The sequence below is a fragment of the Alosa sapidissima genome, chromosome 10 (genome assembly GCF_018492685.1).
Source record: "Alosa sapidissima isolate fAloSap1 chromosome 10, fAloSap1.pri, whole genome shotgun sequence".
NCBI lineage: Eukaryota > Metazoa > Chordata > Actinopteri > Clupeiformes > Clupeidae > Alosa > Alosa sapidissima.
In genome coordinates, this window is record NC_055966.1 from 28,552,076 (window position 1) to 28,573,405 (window position 21,330).

Genomic DNA, 21,330 nt, shown 5'->3' on the forward strand with positions numbered 1-21,330 from the left:
TGCGCCTGCAATAAGGAAGGTTTGAATCACTGCTCCTAGATTGCATTACCCACGCTCCGCATGCTGCGCGCTCTATTTCAGCACTTGTTTGTTGCTAAAGGAGGAGGACGCACAACTGAAACCGCCATGGAAGCACGAGCACCTACTGGAGGACCTCCCATTATCATAGATGACCACCCCGACGATAGTGGTGAACTCGCGGTGAACAGGGTAGTGGTGAAGATAACGTCATACACCCGTGGCCGTATTTGCAAAAAAAGTTTCTGTACATTGGGAGCTTTCTGTGAAGCTGAACACTCCGCTACCTGCCTCAGGCCTGTGAAAGTCTATTTAGCATCTCAGGACTTGTCTTCAGTCCCAAGAAGAGTAAGACTGAATCAGGCCCGGGGTGGACAATCGGGAGAATTCCCGGTGGGGCGCTTCACTTTTGGGCCGGTCGAGGAAAAAAAGATTGACATTTGTCACGTTAGTCTATCTTTTCTTAAAGTAGGACACGTTCCGCATTCTGTGCATGACACCAATGCAATCCCTCTGCATGGGTTGTAGCCTATGTGAGGGAGTTCTCCCCTCCCAAAAATAGTTGGTTGGGTCCATATAGCCCGTCTTTTCCAAAAAGTTTTCTCATCAGATACGGATAGCCGAGCCGGTCCTACAGTAAACACAAGCGTCAGGATGGATGGTAGAAAGAGGCCAGGAGAGACTGAGCAGCAGATCAACCAGTCGACCACTGAAAATGATGAGCCCAAAATTAGTGATGAGGAGGCCATGACTACAGGGACAAGTAGAGAGGATAAATTAAAGTTATTTAATGTAAGAAAGAGCAATCACCCTACATGATAAACCTATATGCCTTGTTTGCTCAGAAGAGGGTGTAGTAAAGGAGTAGGCTAAATCACCAAACAACAATATACCATGCAAAAAACATGTAGCCTAAACATTAGTTCAATATGCCTCTTTGTGGAAGCGTGGGATAAGCTACATTTCAAAGGCTTTCTTTCTTTCTTTCTGTTTTTGTTAACTTGTGGAATATTTTTTTGTTAACTTCTCAGTTGAAGTGAATTATTATATAACCTTTACACATTTGTTGAACCATGGTAGGTACTAACCTACTAATAAAAACGACAGGATAGTAAGAGTTGAAATCAGTTTCAACTAATGACTGGCATATTAGTAGCTGGACATAGGTGGCCTGTGTGTGTGTGTGTGTGTGTGTGAGAGAGAGTGAGATAGTGACCTGGGGAATAAGTACTGTAGGCCTAAGCCCTAGAAATGCTGATACCACATGACCAAACTCTTCTCCCTACAAGCAGGTCATTTATTTTTTTGAAAGAAATAAGTTATTTATTTTTTATTTTTACCTGACCATACAAAAGTGACATTTCTGTTTCTGTTTTTTTTTTTGTCTTTGATGTCAGCTCTAAAAATATGCTGTTTGTTCTTTGAACTTAAGAGAATTGTGCCTGAAAAGTCCTAGAAAAGAATGTGATTTTGATTTGATGAGTGAGATTAAGAAGATATGGGAACCCTGAATATGCTTTATGCTTTACTATAAGAAAGCCAAAATAAAGTTCAAAATAAAACCGCTTGCTTTTTACTTTTACTTCAAATACTTAAGTACATTAAATATCAGAACATTACTTTTGATACTTAAGTACAGTATATATATCAGATACTTTTTAAAATACTTTTACTTAAGTAATATTCTAAAAGGTAACTTTCACTTCTACCAAAGTCTTTTTCTAGTACGATACTTGTACTTTTACTCAAGTATTGCTGTCTAGTACTTTATACAACACTGCTCAGCAGTGACAGAATGAGCAGTGCTTTCTGTGAGAGACTGTCTGTGCATACATTGTTCAACTGCAGTGGAGTTTGTCAACAGGGTTGTCTTTGTAAACAGGGTTGTCTTTGTAATCTTTTGTAAGGCTTTGCACACACTTTATTTCAGTCTAATCTTCCCTCTTTCAAATCTCAGATGATCGGCTCTGTCAACACATCCTGGAGCCAAAGACAAAAAGAATGAGAGAGAGAGAGGGACGGAGAGAAAGAGCGAGCGAGCGATTCACAGCTTTTCAACTGATATAAGACTTATAAGTCTGTGCCTCTGAAACTGGCACCTGCGATGATTAATTACACAAAGTATATCTGGTATCAGCAGATGGTCCTGGATCACACTCTCCAATCTCCCAGAAATAATTGGCCTACGCGGCACATGCATGTCTGTGGGAGGCTCTAGGGCAGTGTTTCCCAAACCTTTTTTTCTGGGGACCCACTTTTTAAAAATGACAAGACTATCGCGACCCGACTCGTGACCATGGTAGTTAACAAACTAGATCCTAATAGAAAGCTGTTAGCTTTCCTAAGCTATATAAGGTATAAGCTAGGGGTATTACACAACATAAATTGTCAGTATGCTATGCTGGCAACCCAAATAAAATCTCCTACGACCCATCTGTGGGTGGCGACCCAGTCGTTGGGAACCAATGCTCTAGGGAGGCGAAGTAAGACAACACCACGATGGAACAGAGCTCCAAGCGTTCAGCTGCAACAATGACGTGAGCCGTGCCCGTTGTCCAGTTCCTCGCCCGGTCCCGGGATAACAGGGCTCTGGGCAGTCGGAGCTGCCCAGTGAGAGCTTAGTGGAGGAGAGCTTGTGTAGTACACTACAGCAGCAGTGCAGTACAGACGCTTGAGGAGATGTGCCAGTAATTAACCCTTTCCCCGTTCGAGCAAAATTGGGTCAAAAATTACTCCTTCACTAGATCTTGTTGCTGTTGGTGACCTAAGCATATCTCATATCTCAGCATATGAAAAGAGACTAATTATATATATATATATATATATAAGAAGAGGAACATTTGGCAACAATTGGCTAAAAGGAACTCTTTCATCAAAAAACAACTTTGAGTATCACAATTTTTACAATGCAACTAATATTAAGATCTTATTTTTTTACACTTTTTTTTAGAGCTGATAATGAAAAAACATGAAAAAAAATCAATAGCATAAAAACAGCAAAAGGGTTCCTATCCCTGGACATCTATAGGTACCCCTCCCTACACTATTTTTTGGTAGCATGCATGTCTCAGAAACCTTTAAGCCTTTTAAAGAAAATGTTTTCGATACAGAAGACCAGCATTGACATCATCAGTAAGTAGGTACTCATGTTTGCATTGGCGGACTGGAAGGAGTTAAGCTCAACGCTAAGTCTTTTTGCAAGCATAGATGCAGACTGCTGTAGCCAGCCACAGTCACAAATTAAAACTCAGTGTGTGACCTATGACTTTTGGCTTTTTCGCTAGCGTAGCCACAAACCAGTGTGAGGTTATGGCTTTGGACCTCTGTGCCAGGATAGCCACACGGCCGTACCCGTGGTCGCGCCAGGATAGCCACATTGCTGTACCCGTGGTCGCGCCAGGATAGCCACATTGCTGTACCCGTGGTCGCGCCGGCGTGGTCACGCCAGCATAGCCATGCGGCCGTACCCGTGGTCGCAGGGTTCATGCCCAGTAGGAGACGGAATCCTCCTCGTGCAGGAGAGCCAGAGTGGGAGCAGAGCTGGTGGACATCTCCTCCTGATGGGGACAGAGAGCAGCAGAGATTCAGTCAGCTCAGAGAGGATACTGATGAGGGAAGAGAGAATGGTGGGTAGCAGGTGGTAAATGGATCAAAAGAGATGAGACATGATACACAGGAGAGGGTGTGTTTGAGGGTCTGTGTCTTTGTGAAAGAGTGTGTACCTGTGAATATGTGTGTGTGTGAGAGAAAGAGATTGGAAGTGTGTTGAGGGGGTATCTATCTCTTCCACTTGCTACACACAAACACAAAGAGATACGTTGCAGGAGATTGTTTTCTTTATCTGTAGTGTATGCATGTGTGCACATGTTTACCATTGTGTGTGTGTATGTGTGCACATGTTTATCATTGTGTGTATGTGTGTTACCCTCTCTCTCTCTCTCTCTCTTTCTCTCTCCAGAACTTTGCACAGAAAGCACAGTAAACAGCCCTGCGGTCCCAGAGAATGACTCATCCTCAGAATGAAATGTGTATCTCTGTTTCAGCAGAGGCGCTCTTCCCTAACAGGTTACTCAGAGGCAGATAGGATTGAGCTTTCACCCAGATATGCCCCGTAACCTCCTGCCATCAGGGACTCTACTGCACCCCTAGATACAAACACCAGTTATAGAAACCTGCTCTGCTGAAGTTTCTGCTGCATCTCTCACAAATGTGTTTCATGTGTGACTGTGGTAAAATTCAGCAGATGCAGTTACACAGACTGATCTGTTCAGTCTCCAGACATCCATTTCACATACACAAATTAATTTTGAGCTTGAGGCCGAGATTAATAGATACAAAGTTTAATGAATAGGCTTTTAAAAAATAAAAAAAGAACCAAAAAAAAGAACAACGACAATAGTGATAAAACGTCAAAACAGTTTTTGTCGTATTTGGTTTGCATACAAAACATTATGCTACCATACATCCAATGATATTGACCCTGTATGAACATTCCTACTGAAGAAATGCTGCTGAATTGGTTTCAAGTTTGTAAATACATCCAACATTCCGTGCATCTGAAGAGAAGGCAGAGCTATGTACAAAAACATGTCTGATTGGTTGTCCTCTCAGATTGTTTTTATCTGATGAAGGTGTCTTCTTTAGTTTTCTGTGACTCGGTCTCAAGTATTGGCATTGCTTTTGATGAGTGAATGTCTCCCGTCTGTTGGTTTTCTAAGATTGGCTGTCCTGTGTTGCACTTGCTGATTGGCTGTCCTGTGTCCTGTGTTCCACTTGCTGATTGGATGTCCTTAATTCATAGTTCTTGCTGATTGGCTGTCCTGCTTCTGATGATTTTTGCTGATTGGATGTCCTGCATCTGTGGTTGTATGTGATTGGATGTCCTGTGTACACGCCTGTCTCTGATTGGTTGTCGCAGCAGGAGTGACCTCATGTCACTACGTTGCCCTGTGACAGGGAGCGGCTCATCTCGGTGTGGACGAAGTAGGTCGTGAGTTCCCCTTTGCCCTTCACACTAATGATGCCTCGGCAGGTACAGGAGTAGCCCAGAGCCAACAGGACAGCACTCGTCTCCTCCGTCACCTGGTCAATACAGGACACATTAGCATGTTATTCAGGTAATCACTTGATTTCTTATTACAATATTATTCTTCTCACTCGATTTAAATATAGACGATGCTATACAGCTCTTAGGAAGAGTCAAACAATCGGTGTGGGTGTGGGGAACACTAATCAGCATTGTTGTGAGCTTGCGCTAAATTCTATTTCCTGTTCCTTAGCCTGTAGCTGTGAGTGTGAGCTAACACCTTGGGGAGTAGACTGCATGATACATGTTCAGATTTAAATCACTCTCAGCAGACAAAGCTTTTCCCTGACAAAGACAAACCATTTTCATTCAAATGTCAGTTTTAAGTGACTTGATAAGACTATTTCAAGAGATGCACAAATGTACACACACACACACACACACACACACACACACACACACACACACACACACACACACACACACAGTCACCTGTATCTTGCCCAAGACTCCAGTGCTGTCCATTCTGCTGGCTACATTCACTGTGTTGCCCCAGATGTCATACTGAGGCTTCTGGGCTCCAATCACACCAGCAATCACGGGCCCATGGTTGATCCCTGTAACGCATCACGTCATAACACAACACAAACATCACACGTCATAACACAAAACAGACATATATATCATATTTCTATTGGATAGCCCTTAAGATCATGGCTAGCTATACAACTCATTGGATCAGCTACAGCAGGGGTTCCCAACATTGTATGGCAGGTGACCCTATTTTGATGTCACAAAACGTTGGCGATCCCCATCATCTCTGTTGTAACACCCAATCGAGAGTGTTACTTTGATTTCCCCCAAATGTCCTAGCAAGCTCATTCGTTTGGCTATCTTTGTGCGTCCGGTTGATTTGCTGCTTTGTTTGGAACGTTGATCAAGCATGATTACATCACTATCAACACCAACATCTCATGTGGGCTGTCTACGTTTATTTTTACGTAGCCAGATTGTAATGAAGGATTAGTTACTTAACTTGGATATCAAGATTTTGGTTTTTAATATTTTCTATTTAATGTATGTATAATTTAATGCACTGTACTGGTCAATTGTAAGATACCCAGTATCTCAGACGACCTTATTTGAATTTCAGGGGACCCCACATGGGGTCCCGACCCTAACATTGGGAAATGATGAGCTACAGTATATTATTGTGACCTGACCTGCCAGGCATAGTGATGTAGTGCAAAAATCTTCAGACAGTGAAAGGTCTGCACACACACACACACACACACACACACCACTTTTAGGCTCTGTGGAACTAACTGAATGACAAACAGCCTTCAAGAGATAGAAGGCTGTTCCACTGCCCCCAGAAAAAAGCCCCAGCTGCGCCAGATCAACCCCCACTGGGGCCATCCACTGTGATGAGCCTCTGACAAACTGCCCTGGACTGTCGCAGCCAACAGGACCAGGACAGGACAGGACAGCCAATCATTTCCAGTACATGCCCCTCCAGGGCCAGGGGCAGTCTGCTGACCTCAGCATCCCTTATTCATTAAAGACAACGGGCAGAGTCCTCTACAGCCGTTAGATTGATAAGGTCAAAGTGAGGGGTGCCAAAAGTATGTGTATTTGTTGTCATTTAACTGCATGTAAATGTAAATCAGGTTTATAGGCCAAGTATACTTGCGTATACAAGGAATTTGGTCTATGCCATCCGTGAATTAGTGAAGCACACAGTGAACACACAGTGAACACACAGTGAGCACACAGTGAACACACAGTGAGGTGAAGCACACACTAATCCCGGCGCAGTGAGCTGCCTGCAACAACAGCGGCGCTCGGGGAGCAGTGAGGGGTTAGGTGCCTTGCTCAAGGGCACTTCAGCTGTGGATGTCAAATTAGAGATTATATTGTCAAAGCAGGTGAAATTCCACAAGTGACATACTTTTAGTAGTATATAAGTATATTTTTGGGGATTTTTTGCCTTTATTCAGAGATTGACAGGAAGTGAGATGGGGTGGGATCATGACATGACCCAGGTCAGACTCCTGAGCGCCTAATTGCTAATGAGTGGCACAGGTACACAGCAGGTGTGTCATCAGGTAAACTCTTAAAAGCTGCTTCCTCTCCTGTTGGTAGGCCTTTCCTGCTTAGTACATTGAGTCAACAGCCAACACCATATTTCACTCCTAACAACATGCCTGCATTACTAGCCACTGCGAGTAACACCCATCTCATCCTCTCTTTGGGTTAATAAAATCATTTCTGATGTACGATTCCTCACGCCCCTCTTTTGTTGTTGGCTTGGCAGGGGTTTCGTAACACTTACCCACTCTTAGTTTGAAGTCGTTAAAGGAGTGTTTGTTGATGACGTCCAGCTTTCCGACCAAAGCGAAGGCAAACTCCACCATGGTCCCAATATGCATATACTGCCTGTCATGCTCTTGCTGTGAGACCAGGAAAGGAACAGTAAAAAGACAGTCACATAACCTTCTCCCCCACATCAAAGACTTTGTGATCCTCTCCCTCACGCACTCTAGTGTTTGTGTACTTTCCATCCACATGCACTCCAGACAGCAAGCACAAGCAGCAGTGCATCTCTACAATGACTTCTTCAAAGGAACTCTGTCAGTCTTATCTTAAGCATGTCTCTCATTCCCACACTCGCACTTCAATACCTCCGCCTAAGAGGTGGCATTTTTTTGGGTGTGGTACATTGTCTGTTTGTTTGCTAGTTTATATGGCTGTAGACAGGATTACAAAAAGCTACTGGATCAGTTTTCATTCAATTTAAGTGGAAAGGTGCAGCAAGGGCAATGTTTAATTCTGGATTGTATCAGATTTAAAAGGTACCTAGATTAATTTGCTTTCACTTATGCACATACAGACAGACACACACACACACACACACACACACACACACACACACACACACACACACACACACACACACACACGCACACATGAACAGTGTAATTTATCTTTTACTTTAAAACAATCACATAGTATATTGTAATCTATCTTTTTCTTAAAAGCATCTTACAGCTGGGCTTATTGGTCATGGCTGCGCTATGATTCAGGAATTGATTCAGCTGATTGCATGTTACATGTTGTATGAGGCGTTGTGCTGATTGCATGTTACATGTTATATGAGGCGTTCTGCTGATTGCATGTTACATGTTATATGAGGCGTTGTGCTGATTGTCCATTACGGTATGTTAGGGGGGGGGGGGGCGGGGGGGGGCGGGGTGTTGCATACCCCTAAATCAGTGTTTCTCAAACTTTTTCAGACCAAGGACCACTTAATCAATAAAAATAGCCTCACGGACCACCTAGCTAAAAAAAAAAAAAAGTAGACCTACTTCAACAGTAAATTACACAATAGGCCTACTCACTGATTGTCTTTGCACCTTGCTTATTGTGTCAGAGAATTTATATGATTTAAACTGGCATGCCTTACATAGGCAGTGTTGCAGAAATGTTTGGATTTACATACAACTTGGTTCAATATTGCAAACAACTCATCTATATTATATTTTACCACGTCTGCTCACGGACCACTTGGGCTAGCTTGCGGACCACCAGTGGTCCCCGGACCACACTTTGAGAAACACTGCCCTAAATGAATGCATAGTTGCACCCCTGATGAACACACACACACACACACACACACACACACACACACACACACACACACACTCACGCACATGCACTATCTCACCTGTATGCTCTCGGCCACTGGAGAGGAATTGAGTCCTGTAGCTGCCATGTAGGTGCTGCCGATGGTCTTGATCTTCTCCACACCACTGAACTTGGGCTTGGAGAGCAGCTGTGAGGGGCAAGGACATCAGATAAGAGCTTGTCATGTTCAGCACATGGAATCAAATATCCACTTGTGTGCAGAAATGGCCCTGACTCACAATTAAAAAATATTTCTATAGCTGCTTTCAGAAAAAGGTTTAAGTCCGCATGTTCTGCACATATCAAGTGGTTGGACCCTATATCTGAACAACATATCTCGACATTTGGAATTCCGAACTTTCCGACAGACATTATGTAAATGAGCTTGTGTCTGAACGAAGCAAAGGACATGCAGAGATTCTGTTCATGTGCGTGTTCAATCACGTTCAACCTGTTCAACCACACAGAGATTCTGTTCATGTGCGTCAGTGTTGTGCACACATAATGTCCGCATAATGTCCACATGTAAGCATCATATCTGAATCACCCGAAGGGTCGGACACCCGTTTGACAAAGATCATGTTTGAAAACAGTTTATCTCGGAGTCAATAATAACGCAATACACACACAATCACATGTTCTTCAAGTAATCTAATTCTGTACTTAATTCACAAATGAATAAAATTAAATTGTTTGCACATTTCAGAAGAAATAATGCATCCATCAGTTATGGTGGGTTCAAAATGTCCACGATATATTTTAAAAATGAGAGATTCGATAGAAAATGAATTATATGACATTCTAAGCACACCCATGTGACAGTAACCAGAACATTTCCCTTTACAATTTAGGAAAGACGAGTGCAAGCGAGCTTTGAATGTGAAATGGCCCTTACCCCCAAAAACCCAGAGGAGGGGAACGTACCTCATCAAAGTCTGCTATGATTTCATTCAGGAGCCGAAGGCATTCCAGGCCCTCCTTATTGACGTCCGACTCCGTGTAGAACTCTTTGAAGTCTGGGATGGAGGCGAACATCACACACACCAAATCGTAAGACTGGTGGTACAAATCCTGTGGAGAACAAACACACACACACACACACACACACACACACACACACACACACACACACACAAAAGAAATGTTAATTAACAAATCAGCACCAATATCAAACAAGATTCATATTTTGAAATGGCAACTTGCTTTATGGCTTGCCATTTCATTTCCCCTCCGCACTAAAGGAGTTGTGAATCAGGGATAAGGTATCATTTGCATCTAAATCACTACATCCCATATGTACTGAGGTCAAAACCTTTCAAATTAACCTTTAGCTAAGATAATGTAATTTTCTCAGTCGCTTTGGTGCATTTCTTAGATTGGTCATTACATGCAACAAGTTGTCATATGTAATCTGTCAATAATTTGCATTTCTATTACACTTTTTGGAGAGAGCTGTACTGTAAAACAGTCTTGTCTTTTTTTCCTTGTATGACAATGAATTGAATGGTCTGGAAACAAACTGTAGGACAAAAAAGTACTATAAAAGTAAACACTAAATATGAAGTCTGTCTCATCTCCTACAATTTCCCATATACAGTCATGTGTAATTCATGGTTGAAATTCATATACTGTATGCCAAACATAAAATCTACATAGTAAACTTACAGAGCTTGCAGTTATATTGACAACATGGCTAAGCATTTTGACTATTTGTTTATACCAGTAACTCCTCATTCTGATGGCACTGAAATGTAGATAGCATAAATATTTACTTTGAAGACATAAACTAAGCAATTCTGATCAAGTTACATGTTTTTCCCCAAAGCAAAGCTGCAAAACAACACAGATCCTCACATAGAATAACTGAATGCCTGTTGACTCAAATAACCAACACTTAAAATATGTGTTCTCAAAACGTTCGACAAACGTGTTCATGGAACGTTCCTCCATGCCATCTTCCAGTGGGTAGAGACGGGACACACAGACCTTTCTATTATTGCTAACCACGTTCTGAGGTAACTGTTTCATCCTCTTTACCTCATTCTTCCAGTTCCGCGCCAGGAAGTGTTCTGCAACGTGGGCCGGTAGAACGTTCTCCAGCAGCACGCGGTTGAGGTTCTCCATGGTCTCGATCTCCTCACACTCCTTCTTGAACTTGTTCTTCCACAGGAAGTCCAACCTACAGTAATATTCATTCTGTTACAAGAGGACACAGAGGTGAGGCCTTCACTCTCAGCCGATTCAGAGTTCAACACAACACCAGCTCAGGACACAGTACACATACACAACAGCTAAGGCCCTGGTCCAGTCCCGATCTGGCTATGAACACCTCATCAGAGCCACGTCAGTGTCCATGCCAGAGGCAGATCTCCCTACTCTCACATTTGGAAATCTTGAGTGGAAACACTTGACATTTGCAAAAAATGTAAGCTCAATAGGAAATGTATTTACTGGAAAGGGGTGGATTATTGTGAACTCCTGATTCATATTTGATCAAATTTCATTTGAGGCCATTTTATTAGCTGTTTCTATAATAGTCATGATAATAATACATTTTATTTCTGTTAAAGTCAACCTTATGTTTCACCACACAGTGAATGAAATCGCATACAGACTCCCATATTCTTTGGCCAATGGACCCTTTCAACAAGGTAAACAAAAACAATGCTTGAACGTTCTATTTGGGCCCCAATCTACTTCCTCTGCATTAAGATAACATATGGAATGTTAAAAAGGAAGTCTTGTGGGGCCAACTATGATGCTGATAATGGAACTCTCTTGAAAGGGTCCATATTTTTGTAATGTGTTTAAAGTACACCTGAGGTGAGTGGAGCCCTAGCTTTGTACTTAACACAACACCACACAGATGGGTGAAAGTTGCAACATCAGACAGGATGGGAACAGGATCCACTGAGCTGTACTGATGGCTTGAGTCCCACTGAGATGCACCAGAAAATGAAAAGGCATACATGTATGTGTCTGGAGACATTGTGTTGGAATAGTCACATGTGGTACTAAGAAGACTAACAAACTCTTTGTTATTCTATTGGAGTCTGCATCTCACAGATCCAGGAGCTCAGGGGAACACATGCAAGAGGTTTGCATGACTGCAACATGACAATTAATTAAATCTCTTATGTAAATGCATGTTAAATTGAAGGACAGGGTCAATCTAAAGCAGAATGAACAATCAAATGTGTACTTCTCCTTGTTATGTGGGCAACCTCGCAGACTATTAGCAATGTCAAACTAATTGGCTTAAATGCCGCTGAGCTGCCTTTGAATGCAGGCTATTAACAGAGAATTGTCACTTTGGACAGAAGTGACTGCTCCTGAGTAATTAAATCCAGAGTGCTGGGGAGGTCTGAGTGCACACATGCTCACTGTTGATTTGGAAAGACTGCAAAACTGCAGCATGAAAGGGCCATTTTAAAATACTAACAATTAAAAAACAGCTTGCCCATTTTTAATGCTAAAGATAACCACTATGAAACAAATTTAATTGAAAGGTTGGAATGTTTGTTTTTGACTTTGCCAAAAATTATAAATGATCAATCCAGTTCAGATTTGTGTGTGCTACCTCATTACCTTTGAGTATTTAGTTTGATACAAATGTCGCTCATCTTTATTGGCGAAGCGTAATATCCATATCTGAATCACCTGGCTACAGATGGCGCAATCCAAGTCTTAATCACATGTGCGTTACGTCATTGCGGAGCATGTTTTAACCCAGGGCCTTCCTAATGACTGCTCTTTGAGTCATAGCTCTCGTCTCTAACCGTGTCTGTATCACTGCCAAGAGGCTCTTTGGTGTGGTGCAGACTGTGCTCTGTGTCTAGTCAGCACTTTCCTTCAATCCTCGATGCCTAGCATCACTAGAGTAAAGTGGATCAGGCCTGACAACATAAAGAGATAGGAGGGGGGAGTTATAACTAAATCCACCTGTTTTTGTCCCACCTGCCACCCCACCATCACCATCACTGCCACCCACCATCCGCCACACACACACACACACACACACACACACACACACACACACACACACACACACATTTCATTAATGTAAAGTTGAAAAAATTGCCCTTGAGGGTTTGGAAACCAAGGAATCAAGATCTGTATCCCATTAGGCATGATTTAGTGATGGCTCTGGGAGTCACAGCCATGTTTTATTAATCCTTCATGTTTAAGACTCAGCTAAGGAATTACATTCCTTTGTTTTCATTAAATTTCCTCTCACCACATGAAAGAGAAATGTAACAAAGGATGAGTTACAATATTACTTATGAATAATTATACAGCTATTTAATATTAGATATTTAATCTCATGTGATTTAATCTGAATAGATTTCTTTCCTGTGCTCTGATGTTTGCAATCAGCCTTTTGTGAAAAGCCTCTGCTGTGCTAAATTATTAATGTAGGCATAGCAGAGGCAGAAACACACAACCAAAAGCCCATGCTCTTAGACAAATGCTTGACACCGTAAATGTTCAGGGGTGTTATTGGCAAAGGTAAAAAAAAAAGGAAAATATACGAAGCACCACCCCTACATCCCCTACACTTCAGAAAATGCATGGGGCAAATCCTATGCAAGGGTGGCCTTAAAGAACATTTTGAAAAGTAACCCTTTAAATGATGACATCTGATGACTTTTACGGGAAGTATTGACATTGATATACATATATATTTCAAACATTATAGCATATTACAATACAGCATATAAGGCCTAAAGAAAACTAATTTATAATAGAGCAAAGTAGCCTAGGCCTACACAAGACTACACCATCATGATAATTTTGCCAACAGTGACGCAGAACCATGGATTTTTTCCATTTATAACATGTTTTGTTTATAACTTAAACCAACATTGAGTAAATTATTTACTATAGGCCTACTTGATGATAATATATAGCCTGCCCCCTAACAGTCCTCTGGGCCTACGTACAAAATAGTGAATCATGTGATAGGCCTACTGATATTGATGCTGATTGAAGAGGTTGCAACTTGAAGGTTGTTGATATTTCAGTTCCAAAGAGAATCAAATTACATCGATTCCTCTCCTCCCAAAGTAACACTGTAGGTCCTACACCTCTCCTAAAATAAATGTTACAGTAGGCTCAGTTTTAAGATACTGCACCAGAATTGTGTAGGCTAACCGGCTGCAACACTAGTTTTACAAGCGCGCACACACTAAATGGAGAGCTAGGGTTAAAATGTGGACTGCGCCTTTAAATTGGCGACTTTTTATCTATCAGCACAATGCTACAGTAGGCTATTTCCACTAAATATTCAGCTCAATATTATGTGCAAGACGTTTACTAAGTATGCCAAAGCTTTGATCTCTTAGCACTGTCACCATAACGTTACGTTTTCTCATGGTGAGATGGCATCCTGAAATATGTTTTAGACAAGGGGCGCAAGGTTCACGGAGGTGAACGGCTGGACAAACGCAAAATGACAAGGTGTTAACTAAACAATGTAATAGGCCTAAGGTAGACAAACGAGAAACAAAAAAAACTTAATACATGATGTCTTTTTAAATCAATTAGGGGTTTGCACGGCGTGTCATCAGATCTGGACATCGCCATATTGGAGATACTCACCTCATTAGAAAGCATTAGGCACTGAAGTAAATCCCTAACATCGTCAAGGAAAATGGTTAATTATTGCCGTGTTTTAGGTTGTACCAATAGGTCAGACTGAGAAAAACATCGCCAATATGGCCGCGCATGCTGGGTTACCATAGTTACCGGCCAGAACGTGACGTCGGTGCAAACCCTTAATTTGTTGACCTTTACCGCTTCATGGCGTCTGCTGAGAAACTAGTTCGCCACACAGACACTGAACTTGAATCAAGCATTCTTCAGAATGCAGCTGATCAACCCGTCCGTCTACTTTCACTTTCAATGAAATCCACTAGTAAACGGAATACTTGCGGCGTGATATTCGGAAAGATGTGAAGCACAAAACCCGTCGTCATTGTCAGCGGCCTGTTATAACAATGGCCTGTGTTATACAGAAATATAGCCTAGGCTACCTCTGACCCCCCCCCCCCTTAAAAAACTAATCGGATCTATACAAATTGTATGGGTCTCATTTTTTAAAGTCGAAAAAAAAAGTTTAAAAAACGGAAGAATCACACCCCTGATAATGTTAAAAATGTTGCAGCTATGCCAATCCAACCTGTCAGACGGGCTGTGTGTGTGTGCTACAAAATAATCACATATGACATCTAGAGAAGCTGCCCTGTGAGCTGCAGGACCTGGAAGATGCCATCCTACAGCACCAGAACCTCTACGAGCTGTTCAGCACGGCATACACTAAGGTCAGACATTATCACCTCTACGATCTCTTCAGCAAAGCATACACTAAGGTCAGACATTATAACAGAAAGGACCCTTTCAAGAGAGTTCCATTATCAGCATCATAGTTGGCCCCACAAGACTTCCTTTTCAACATTCCATATGTTATCTTAATGCAGAGGAAGTAGACTGGGGCCCAAATAGAATGTTCAAGCATTGTTTTTGTTTTTATTGTTGAAAGGGTCCATATCTTGGCAATCTAAAACGCATGGTCAATGGCGAAAAGCTTAAATACATTTAGGGGTGTGTCCAGTGCACATTTGGGGTGGTTTTGTTATCAAATGTCGGGTGCTTGGTACAAAAAAGGTTTCTTAATCAGTCATGGGTGTGTTTTGGGCGTAACATCCTTTAAACCAATGAGAATGACATCTGTCATTCCAGCAAGCAGTGCAACTTCATACAGTGCATCGGTATTTTAAGTCAGCGGCGGATTTGAAGGAATCTGCTTACACGCGGTACTTACACAGGTATTCCATTAAACACAGGTACTTACACAGGTATTCCACTAAACCATGCTTTACTAAAACCTAGCAGAGTGTTGCCTACACATATCTGCACTCATCTATTATTATGACCGCCGCGCAGCTTTTTCGCATGGCCAATTTTCCGTCAAGGATTCCCGGGACACTGAAAGACCGGGGTCCACGAAACTCGGTGGGCATGTAGCCCCACAAGGATAGCATGGAACCATTGTTTTTTGTTTTGATCTGTAGCCCCTCCGCTGGACTGGACCCCCTGAAAGGAGGGTAGGGCGGACACAGTTTTCTGGGAATATCTCGAGAACCGTAAGGTTTAGGAGGACCACATTTTTTTTGTATGTTGATCTTAAGGGGCCATGTCAACCCATTCCATAACCACTCATTTCATGTATAGCGCCACCTAGTTAAAAACAAAAAATTTAAAATGATCTACACAGTTAATTACTTTCACTATTGACTGACACGAGATTACCATTGAAAACATAGCCTGAAAAAAGCAACACTTACCCCGAATAATGTTCGAATGACAAAGAAAATCCTAAGGCTATTTATCCTGCAGAGAAGTTGTCTGGGACTGCTTGCTAAGGGTGCTTACATCTTGTGCGTCTTCAGTTGTGCTTTAGATGCACCTTTGATTGCATATTTTGATCGTCAAAAAAGGGCCCCTGTAGAGTCTAATTTACCGTTTCTTCTCCTTTAACTATAAAGTGAAGATTTCTCTCCATATCAAACCAGTTGTAGATATTTCCCTGTAGACTCTCTTTCTCTGCAGTTTTCAATGAATGAAGAAGCTAAAATGTTTCAGTATATTAGCACTGCATTAGGTTTCTATTCACTCCATTACAGCTAATAATGAATAACCTAATGACTAACATGAGTACAGAGACAGCCTAGAATACAGGATGTCCACGCAAACACACACACACACACACACACACACACACACACACACACACACACACACATCTACTCTAACACCCAGCTCTACCTCAGACGCTCTTGACTAGGGGGGACTGGTTGAATCTTACTATAACTCACACACACACACACACATAAATATGTTTATGCGCCCTCATACATACTAAGCTGGTTTGTTGCTGTTCTATGGGCAGAAAGGCTATTGCATGGGCTCCAGAGTATAAAACTATTTCCAGCTCCGCCCCCCCTCCCATCTTTCCTCTCCAAAAAGCAATAAATAAAGAAGTAGTGTGGTGGTGAAGGGGTGGGGGGTGGGGGGGCTCCTGAGAATGGCCTCCTGATGGGTAGTGCTGACACCTAATCTCAGAGGAAATCTCTGCAGTGAGATTGATGGGGGCACTTTGGCCCTGGGCAGTGGACACAGGTGCTCTAGTTGGGCCATAGGGGCCTGCGCAGCGGCCACCCGTGAGTGCTACTGTTTGCTATTTTAAACCAACACTGTCCACCACAGGAGCATTTGTCTTCACGGGGCTGCAGCAGCTGCTTTGCATGCTATTCTCTAATCAAAGAGATGGAGGTCAGGCAGCTACTGTATGTGCTTTAGAGGCTACATTCTCTCATCCGTCATGCCAATGGCAATGGGTGGCCTTTTGCCATGTAAATTGATTTATTGATTTCGTTCAGGATGATTTATTAAAATTAGAATCAAAATAGATAATGCATTGTGTGTGTGTGTGTGTGTGTGTGTTTGTGTGTGTGTGCGCGCATGTGTGTGTGTGTGCGTGCGTGAGTGCGTGTGTATGTGTGCATATAAAATGTGACGCTCACCTGTCTTGCCAACACAAGGAGTGTGACAAAGAATATGAACAGAGACACAGAGCCCATGGTCTTCAGGTCCTTCAAGACACCAGGCCTATAAGAGAGCACAGAGTGAAACACACACACACACACACACACACACACACACACACACACACACACACACACACACACACACACACACACACACACAAATGGGCAGATATTAGAGCTACAATATATATGACTTCAAGGTGATTGGCTGATGGCTAACCAGCATAATGGATATGATCATTTCTTACTTTCACGGACAATAACTCATTTTGTCTTGTCTTTGAGTCTTTTAGCACAAAGCTATAATCTAAGGCTCGACAATCAGACATCAAGTGATAAGGACAGGTTGTTGAAAAGTCTCTCCCTCCTTCCTTCTCTCTCTCTCTCTCTCTCTCTCTCTCTCTCTCTCTCTCTCACACACACACACACACACACACACACACACACACACACACACACACACACACACACTCATCAGTAGTGTTGTCTTGCATAACACACATGCTTTTCAATGATGCACAATTACACAAATACACAATCACAGTACAACAACAGATAGATCCATTGGTTGATTGATTGATTGATTGATTGATTGATAGCACATCTGTCTCTACTGACCTATCCAGCACTTCTGTCTGGTAGAGAAACCTGCTGTATTCGTCCAAGGGCGGCGTGCGTGTGCAGGATGATGGTGTTGTAGGCGATGACAGCGGTCAGCATCATCAGCGTCTTCAGCTCGTAGTTGATGCGCAGGAACACTGAGCAGGAGATCAGGCCCAGGATGCAGCAGTAGATGAAATACTGGCAGGGCACACACACACACACACACACACACACACACACACACACACACACACACACACACACACACACTTAGTGTGTTTTCTCTTTCAAAGACACAAAAGGTCATATTAACGTTTATACTAAAGTATTCATGGAGCGAGCAGTAAGCGTAAAATTGGTTGATGTTAATGTTCAAGGACAAATAGGGCTGTCATATGACTCATATGAATATAGTATTCGTCCACCCTTTAGACCACACTAGAGCCACACACAGTAAAAACTAAAGACCTCAGCGAAGACTGACACCAAAATAATGCCTTTTCCCATCAAGGAAATGGCTGCCCTTGACGCAATCTACTAAGCTTCAGGCGTGTGAAACTTTTCTCCTTCACTTTTCTGCCAGCGACCAACACAGCACAAAATCATTTGTAAGTTCACCTCCACTGAGGATGTTTAAAGACTCCCTTTTCAGAAGCCATGAGAGAGATTTGATGAGAACAGAGCCATTACACTCACAGGAAGGTAGAAGTTGTTCTTCTCTATGAAAGGCACTGGTGGCCCATCCAAGTAAATGTTGGTCTCGTTGGAGATATTGTAAACAGGGATCGGAGTGGTTGGGTCCTCATCCAAAAAGAACTGTGGAAAATAATGAAACAAAAATTGCTGAGTAAATGCAATTAAAGTTCTATTAGTTAAGAAGTAATGAAAGCAAGCAAAACTTAATTGCAACAGACAATATTTTGAGCTCCACTGAGCCTTTAAATAAAGTGGGCCGTCATCGTCACATCCTCCAGATAATTGGTCCAATGTGTTCTATCTCCGGGAATCGCTGTCAGAACAATATTTCACTTCTCCATTTTAATGAATACAGTAACTCAACAGCCAGCAGCATTTCATCACATTAAAGGTTTGGTTCTCCACTGCTACAGACTTTTTTCCACTCTGTTCATAAACTAATCCTCTTCATACTTATTCAGATAAGTTGTGAAAACAGATGTGTGAATGTTATATCACTGAAATAAACTAAGGAATGGTGTGGGCAATTCACTTTTAAAGTTTACATCACCAATAATTTAATAATTAATATATAAGCCAGAAAAGCATTTGTGCTCTTTTTCAGCGAGCGAAGTATAATTAGATGTGGACAGGGTGGAGGAGGAGGACACAGAGGCAGATGGTGTGTGTTTGCTTATCAGGCCTGGCACACACAGTAAACACCACGCCAGCACGAAACACACACATACACACACACACACACACACACACACACACACACACACACACACACAAACACTTGTCTGGCCCAACTAGGAAAGACACTTCACTTCCACAAAGGAAAAGCAATCAGGGACGCAGTCGTGTATCTAAGTGTGCAGGTCTAATTAAAAGTTGCTGATGCTAAACTTTAACAGAACTTCTCTCTTAGATCTTAGGCTATTCATCCCAGACGTTGGGCAAGGATCTGCATTGCATTACTCCAAGCCATAGCAGCAAATGGGATGTTCAGCTTCAGCACCCTGACCAGCTGTAGGCTTGGCTTTTGTTTACAAATACTGACATATGTCGCGCGGGACAGGAGACCATGCATGGAGGAGCTTCCAGCCAATCAATGTGAGCCATTCTGTTGTGGCTCCACCCACATACCATGTTGAAGACGGCCATGACTAGGATGAGGGCAGTGGTTGCCATGGTGAGGGTGATCCGGGGCCAGGGCTTGTTGGCGATGACTCCGGACGACCGCAGGAGCCAGAGCCAGGAGGACGAAGAGGTTTTACTGCAGTGCTGAGGGAGAGAGAGAGAGAGAGAGAGAGAGAGAGAGAGAGAGAGAGAGAGAGAGAGAGAGAGAGAGAGTGAGAGAGAGAGGGAGTGAGAGAGTGAGAGGGAGTGAGTGATGAGGGACAGATGATGGAGAGAGAGTGAGTGAGAGAGAGAGGTGAGGGAGAGACAGATGAGGGAGAGAAAGAGAGAGCAGAGAGAGGGAGAGAGAGGGAGAGAGAGAGAGAGAGAGAGAGAGAGAGAGAGGGAGAGAGAGAGAGAGAGAGATGGGCATTAAAGGGCAGACAGGGATGAAAAGAGAAAGGGAAAAAGAAAAAAGAGGGGCAGAGTTGCAGCGGGGGTGAGAGAGAGGAGAGAGAGGAGAGAGAGGACAGATCCAAAATAGACAGACATAGAGAGATTGAGACAGAGGTAGAGCAAGAGGGAGATAGGGAATGAGAAAGAGAGGGAGGGAAAGAGTGAAAGAGAGAGAGAGAGGTAGAGAGAGGTATCCATCAGTTCTGCCTCCTGTGTAAACGGTGTCTGGGTCACTACACACAAGCCTCTAGTAAAAGCCCATGAGTGGCCTCACCGCTGATATGATAGCACACAACTGCCAATGAGACATCAAAGCACTTCAAGCACTCAGAAATAGGACCTCTATTTGAACTCTCTCACACACAGCACACACACACACACACACACACACACACACACACACAAAGTACAAATACATATTCGGAGGTCTACACAACCAGTTGTTCATGGCATGAGGTGTACATGTATACTATTTCATATCCAGCAACTTGCGCTGTTTGAGCTAAGTTGCAAGTCCAAAACATGTAGCCGACCATACTGTATTTCATATGGCCCCAGAGAGCAAGCCTGGTAATGTATAAGTATATATACTCTTTTGATCCCGTGAGGGAAATAGATAGATAGATAGATAGATAGATAGATAGATAGATAGATAGATAGATAGATAGATACTATTGATCCTCAAGGGGAAATTCAAGGGTCTCAGTAGCATACAGACATAACACACAACATGCACTTACAACAGAAATGGTAAACATTAGTATAGTATAAACATATAACTAAACTCCACTGTACAATAAAGACAGTAGAAGATAAGATAAGAAACTAACAAAATGAAATACTAAATACACTATATAAGTTAAATTAAGAAAGTCCAATGTGCTTGAGGGTGATCAAGCATAAGACGCTTGTAGTGACAGGGCCGGGATTGGTGAGGTGCTAATGGAAATGGGCGTGTGAGGAGCATCATGGGCCCTCGGTGAGGAGCATCATGGGCCCTCGGTGAGGAGCATCATGGGCCCTCGGTGTCTCTTACCATGAAATGACCTGTGAAGCAGATGAGCAGGATGAGCGAGAGCAGCAGGAAGGCCATGCCAAACGAGACCCCGAGGGGGGCCGTCCTGCCAGAGAAAG

The 21,330-nt window shown here is 42.7% G+C and overlaps 1 protein-coding gene across 1 annotated transcript in view; it reads right to left on the reverse strand.

The window, feature by feature from the left end:
* Positions 1 to 4,116: 4,116 nt before the first annotated feature.
* The window catches only part of adcy2a (adenylate cyclase 2a), an 83,738-nt gene continuing 66,524 nt past the window's right edge, over positions 4,117 to 21,330 (reverse strand). Inside the window, 12 exon segments of the mRNA XM_042107909.1 lie at positions 4,117 to 5,100; positions 5,537 to 5,661; positions 7,380 to 7,497; positions 8,772 to 8,879; positions 9,656 to 9,802; positions 10,769 to 10,927; positions 17,317 to 17,401; positions 17,959 to 18,006; positions 18,008 to 18,141; positions 18,640 to 18,759; positions 19,768 to 19,905; positions 21,233 to 21,317. Of these exon segments, the coding sequence (XP_041963843.1) occupies positions 4,948 to 5,100; positions 5,537 to 5,661; positions 7,380 to 7,497; positions 8,772 to 8,879; positions 9,656 to 9,802; positions 10,769 to 10,927; positions 17,317 to 17,401; positions 17,959 to 18,006; positions 18,008 to 18,141; positions 18,640 to 18,759; positions 19,768 to 19,905; positions 21,233 to 21,317 (1,420 nt within the window). The 3' untranslated portion in view covers positions 4,117 to 4,947.